Consider the following 6,670-nt stretch of genomic DNA (forward strand, 5'->3'; position numbering starts at 1 on the left):
ATTATTTAGTCTGTTCAGCCAAAGAATGCTAGGTTATGTAATGATGTTGATGTCCTAATAGATAAATTATATGAATATATTTTAAAAGGGTGAGCTATGTAAACTGAAAGAAAGAAAGAAGGAAGAAAGTTGAAATGCAGGTGAGGTAAAAAGAACTAAAACATGGACTGTCCGTACTGTTGCAATGTAAGCTCTAATGCTTTATTAGTTTCCTCTGGTGGCCTTGGAGACAATGTTTTAATTTTTTCTTACGCTTGCAGCCAGTGATGTTGCAGTATTTGGAAAAAGTCAAATTAGTGACATCATCAAAGCTGGAGTTCTTGTTCAAGATGGGAGGAAAAATTGTCTTTGACTACATTAAAATAACTACAGTGTGCCCAAAATAAAACTGACACCAAAAGTTTTCATGAGTCTGATTTTCATACTTACACTGCATTATGATTCTGTCAGGATTTTCTGCAGAAAACATTACACATGTGAAAGACAGTCTGCAGAAGAGACTGACAAAGTAGTAATGAAGTGTAGCTGTGCAAATGCACAAAATCTGGAAAATGCTGCAGAAACAGAGTTTGTTGCACTCTTAAGTCACAAAAGAACACGACTTACTGACGGACAAAAGTTAGTAGAAATTCATGTGTATATAAAGAGATAGAAGAGTGAGGCATATAACTACTTCCTCTGTCATACCTTAGTGAAGAATCTTGCCGATAATATGAGAAGATTCTGGTCCTACATAAAATCACTAAGAAGGTCGAAGACTTCTATCCAGTCACTAATTGACCAGCTTGGTATGTCAATAGAAGCCAACAAAAAGAAAAGTGAATTTTAAAATTGTACACTTAAAAAAATCATTTGCACTTGAGAATTGTACAAACATGCCAAGGCACTGTGTCCCATGTGGAAAATGTAGAAATAAACATCCCTGGCATTTTTAAGCACCTGAAAGAGTCTAACACAAATAAGCTGCCAGAATTCCCAGTTCATTTTTACAGACAGTATTGTATAGAAATGGTCCATTACTTAGTTTCCATTTATTGCTAATCTTTCACCCAGTGCAAAATCCCAAGTGACTGAAAAAAAGTGCATGTGACTCTTTTATATAACAAGGGTCAAACGATTACAGACTCATATCCTTAACATAGGTATGCTGCAGAATTCTTCAACATATTCTCAGTTCGAATACAATACATTTACTTGAGACAGAAAAGAAAGCATTTTATGTGCGAAACTCAGCCTGCCATTTTCTCATATGATAATCTGTGAATTAAGGACAAAGGACAACTTATAGATTCTATATTCCTACATTTCTGGAAAGCTTTTGACAGTGTCAAACTGCAGACTGTTAATGAAGGTCTGAGCGTGTGGAATGGGTTCGTAAATATGTGACTGTTTCAAAGACTTCTTGAGTAATAAAACTCAATGCATTGCCCTCAATGGTCAGTCTTCCCTGTAAGAGAGTTTTGTGAGGAGTGCAGCCAGGTAACTGTGATAGGACCACTTATATACATAAATGATCTGAGGGTTTGGGTGAGCGTCAGTCTGTGATTGTCTGCTGCTGATGCTGTAGTACTTTGGAAAGCGTAGTTATTGACTGACTTAGGATACAGGATGAATTAGACAGAATTTCTAGTTGCTGTGATGAATGACAGCTTGCTCCAAATGTAGAAAAATGTAAGTTAATGCAAATAATAAGTAAAAACAATCCTGTAATTTTTGAATACAGTACTTGATACAGTCATATTGATCAAATATCTAGGCGTAATGTTACAGAGCGAAATGAAATTAAGCAAGTGCACAAAGGCAGTAGTAAGGAAGGTGAATGGTCGACTTCAGTTTATTGGGAGGGCTTCAGTAAAGTGTAGCTCATCTGAATTGGGAGGGCTTCAGTAAAGTGTAGCTCATCTGCAAAGGAGACTGTGTATAGAACACTTGTACAACCCATTTTTGAGTACTGCCAATGTGTTTGGGATGCCCATCAGGTTGGATTAAAGAAGACATCAAAGCAGCACAAAGGTGTGGTGATACGTTTGTTACGGGTAGGTTTGCTCAACATGTTACAAAGGCGCTTTTTGATCTTAGAAAATGCAATTGAGAGAAATCTAGAGAACAGGCATTTGCAGCTGATTGCAGGACAATTCTAATTCCGCCAATGTATATTTCATGCAACGGCTGCAGAGACAAAGTAAGAGAGATTGGCACTCATACGGAGGCAGACTTGTAAACATTTTTGAGTGCAGTTTTGTTCTGCTCTCCCGGTATGTGGTATTAGCCAAAATAGCTAATCAGAACTGAATATTTACATTTTTTTAAGGCAGAAAAGAAGTGTCCACTTGCCAGTTGGTAAAACCAGAACAAATGGAAAAGAGTCTATTGAAACAACATTTTGATTCTCATTAAAAATAAAATGTTTAAAGTAGTAATGTTAAGTACTCAACTGAAATACGCACTCATATTCATATCAAGGATATTTTTGATAGTGGTAGTGAATCATAAAGCATAATCAGTATTTGAGCAGTTTGTACTTCCATCAGATTCTGCTTGTATGATCTTTTGTTGTGTAATTGTCTTTCATCAACAACGTGAATGGCAAAAACCAGAATTTCGAACAAGAATTCTTATTACTGGCTGATTACCTAAGACAGTAGTAGAAGCGGCTATTCTTTGATTTGGCATAAAGGGATAGTGGAATACTGTCTCCTTAGGCTGCGTTTACACCTTTGCGCCTTGTGGCTAGACACCGTGCGGCTGTGCTTGCTCCACATGCAAGTAGAGGCACATATCTTTCCGTCTGGTATGGAGACACTCTTTTGTTGCTGTGTGCACAATTCAGAGACATATGCGGTTTTGCACCAGTTAATGCACCTCTTTGCCTATTCGTGCAACGGGTGCATGTGCACAGTGTGCACAGAAAGCCACACAGGTGTAAATGCACCTTTATTGTGCTACCTAGTTACAATATGGTAAGGAAAGGTATTGCTGGTAATGTGTCTAGTGTGTTGACCAATAGCAACTCCCTTCTATTTCGTGAAACACTGTAGTTTTCTGGTCTGGCTCTGTAGCTGAGTGATCAGCAAGGCTGACTGCTATGTAGAGGATCTGCCTTCGATTCCCGGTACTGACAGGGATTTTTTTCCTTGGTGGGAGGACAGGAATGGGGTGCGCTCAGCCTTGTGATGCCAGTTGAGGAGCTATTTGACCAAGCAGTAATGGCTCCAGATCATGAAAACTGGCAATGATCAGGAGAACAGTGTGCTGACACCACACCTCTCCATACCACATCCATTGACACAACTGGCAGAGACTGACATGGCGGTCGATTGGTACTGATGGGTCCGCCAGACCCTGTAGATGAAATTTACATTTTACTTTTGTTTTCTGTTAAAGGAGTTCTGAGGAGACCTATTGGCATGTATACAAATTTTCTTTCTCCGTCTTTGGTTTTGTTACAGTTACGTGCAATTTTGTACGAAAATGTATGGTTACTGTACATACTTACCAACTCCTCCTCCCTTTTCAAAAGTGTGCCTGCAAACTAATTATTGAATTTCCATTCTGTCGCACATATTATCCTGTGCAAAAAAAAACGTTTGTAATTGTTTAAGTAGTTACTTAAAATCTGTAAACTGCCCCTTGATAATTGAGTCCAGTCAGTATTCTGCCATGCAAGGCTGTTACTGTTAAGCCTTTAGAATGACCTATGGAATAATATAACTTTTTTTTTAGTGTTCGTGAATTTTCCATGTTGTTTAACTACTTGATACACAGACAGTGGAAAGTGTTGCATTTTTTCCATTTTTCTCATCATTCTAAAAAAGTGAGGAATTTTTTGTGCAGCCAAGTTCAATAAGAATGTGATTGCTTGCTTAATGCAGTTGTGATTTTTGATTTATTGACTACTATAGTGGATAGTGTATGCCTTTCTTTATGATAATTTTTAAATTTATTGATTGATCAATATTTATTAAAGATTAGGGTCCATTTATAATTACGTTTCCATTGACCATTCGAACGCATTTCAGCTAGTACTTAAAAGATTTTTCATTTTGAAATGAATTAAATGCATTAGCATGGATAAACATATAATTCATTTTTGTATTTACATTACAAAATCTAACATCTTGTGTGGAATTTGCAGTGCTGAAAAATTGTTGTAATTTTGTATTGCTTCTAAATATTTACAAGAAAATTTGCTTACCAAGTGGATGTATTTCAGTATGATGCTTGTTGAAAGACTCATGATTTCAAGTGATGCTTTTGATGTGGATGTCTGCAACCAATGTGGACTCCTAGCCTACTCTGGATGGTAAGTTCATGAAAATACCTGTACTCTTATGTTGTTGGAAAATCAAACTGTGAAATATTCTACCTTAGCTGGTAGGCATCCTTTTACAATAAAAGTTGAATTAGTGCTACTCCGATGACTTATTAGATTCCCATCAGAAGTAGTTCTGCATGAAAACCTGATAAAGTTTAGAGGTACATAGCTTTAATAACAACAGCTCTTCAAGAAAACCATTCTAAAGTATGTAGCTTTTGTGTGTTGCTTCTGACTGAACAATCAAGTCTTACTAACTTGTAGAGATAGAAATCTGCATTATTCCTTGAAAATCCAACATTTATTGAAAAATTTGTGTGTGAGATTGAGTTGAGCAAGCAATGATGATATTTCATGAAATTTTTGTCTTGTAATCAGAACAACGTAACACTATATAGTTGACAGTACATTATTTATTATTTATGCAGATGTATACTGTCCTCTAAGACATTTTTATTTTGGAAATATATTTACTCTAAATGGGTTAACTTCTCCAAAACACTGTATAACAGTACGCAACTAGATATAAAGGAAACTCTACATCATGAGTATCTGGGTGTATGCAGTTCCTATCAGGGAAATCACTTTACTATTCCCTTTCATGTATTATAAAGTAGCTGACAGAAAAAAAGTTTAACGGTATGTCTCAAGCTGTAAATTATGACAAACATTTCTAATACAGCTAAGAGCACCAAGCCAAGAGACGAGCACCTGGATCATTCAACATTTTCTCATTTGTAATTTAGGCACAGAAACAATGTGATCTTTAACTATAGTAAAAACTATTTTAATGTATATCCACTCTATTGTTTAAATTTTTAAAAATCCACAGGTGTCACAGCTGCCACTCCAGCAAGTCTGTCTCAACAATCAGAATTCCATATGCATGTAAGCTACTGTTTCAAGAGCTTCGATCCATGAATATTGTGCCACGACTGACTCTCAAAAATTACTGTGACTGATGTATTTGTATATATTTTGTATATTTGAGGAAATAAATTATTGTTTTTTTTAATAACTTGCACCTTTTTTACTTTGCACACATTTCTTTCCTTTATGTTTTTCCTAGGTTTGTCTGTCTAGAAGTTCTTGGGTTAAATGAATTCAGCTGTTACTTTTCATACTCACAAGCAAGCACACCTCATGCACACATGACTGCCACCTCCAGCACATCGGGTCAGAATGCAACTATCACTGTCTACAGATTGCTGCTTGCATCCCACATGATGGTTGCATTCCAGCCTGAGATGCTGGAGGTGGCAGTCATGTGTGCATGAGGTGGGCATTTCTCTTTTGCTGATGAAGGCTGTGGCTGAAAGCTCCATTTAAGTGTTTGAAAAATTGTACCCATCTGCAGCTTAACGTGTCTTCTTTACGATAAGTAGCAATCTGCCTTTTCCTGCATTGTACATATTCCTACCTGGAGTTTCCATTGATTCAACAGTTAGTAAAAATAACTCAAAGTAAAACAAACTGTTTATAGAAGTGTAACATTCTCAACTTACATGGAGGAATGTAATTTAATGCAGTGCTCAGCTGTCATAATTAATATTCTGAGTGTGTGTATCAATTGCTTCACTTAAATAATGGAGCTGCTACTTACGTAAGACAATAGCTGACTACTTCCACTGTGTGAATTATTGTTCCTCACCAAACAACCTGATGACTGACACTGTGTCATGTACTTTTAATATGATCCAGTGATGTGTAAACAGGTAGTGAAGTCCAGAATGAGAAACTGGTTCTCACAGATTTCACCTTTGATAGAGCGGTGCTACTGAACACCGGAATGTTCTGCACACAGTTTTAATCTTTCAATATTTCAGAAGTGCACACACTCAGTTGCAAAGTGGAAGATTCGTACTGTACATATAGCTGTTTTTCTTTTAGTCCCATTTAATGTATACTTCGACCCATTACACATCCCTAAAGTGTCTCTCCATGCGTAGATGTTCATAACAGGATAAATGGTTACTCTTCAGTGTTTCAACAAATGTGAGTCTCCTTCTCTAATAAAAGAATTATGTGTTTTCAAAGACTGATTTATAATTGTGAAATAAAGTGAAGACTTTCCTGTACAGTGGCTTTTGGGTGCTATTTTTATAAATACCTGTTAGTTCTTGATGTGAAATGTGTATCCTTAACTTGTATTTTTGCTGTTATTGTTTGTGAAAGGAAACAAACTGAGGAGAAAGTTCGTGTAATTTAGGTGTGTTTCTGTTTGAAAATTACATTACCCATTACTTTTTGTTATAAAATATTTCTACAACCTGAAAAATGACTAACTGTATTTAACATTGGCTGTTCATGAAATGCAATGTTTGTCACGAGCTTAGGAAAGGAACTGGAGAAGCA

The 6,670-nt window shown here is 36.4% G+C and overlaps 1 protein-coding gene across 2 annotated transcripts in view; it reads left to right on the top strand.

The window, feature by feature from the left end:
• LOC126100625 (DNA-directed RNA polymerase III subunit RPC2) overlaps positions 1 to 5,327 on the top strand; it is a 178,484-nt gene extending 173,157 nt beyond the window's left edge. For both annotated transcript variants that reach the window (XM_049911251.1, XM_049911252.1), the window contains exons 21-22: positions 4,214 to 4,303; positions 5,148 to 5,327. In XM_049911251.1, the coding sequence (XP_049767208.1) occupies positions 4,214 to 4,303; positions 5,148 to 5,277 (220 nt within the window). In that variant the 3' untranslated portion in view covers positions 5,278 to 5,327. The remainder of the gene's footprint in view (positions 1 to 4,213; positions 4,304 to 5,147) is intronic.
• The last annotated feature ends 1,343 nt before the right edge of the window (positions 5,328 to 6,670 follow it).

Source organism: Schistocerca cancellata, chromosome 9 (assembly GCF_023864275.1).
Source record: "Schistocerca cancellata isolate TAMUIC-IGC-003103 chromosome 9, iqSchCanc2.1, whole genome shotgun sequence".
NCBI lineage: Eukaryota > Metazoa > Arthropoda > Insecta > Orthoptera > Acrididae > Schistocerca > Schistocerca cancellata.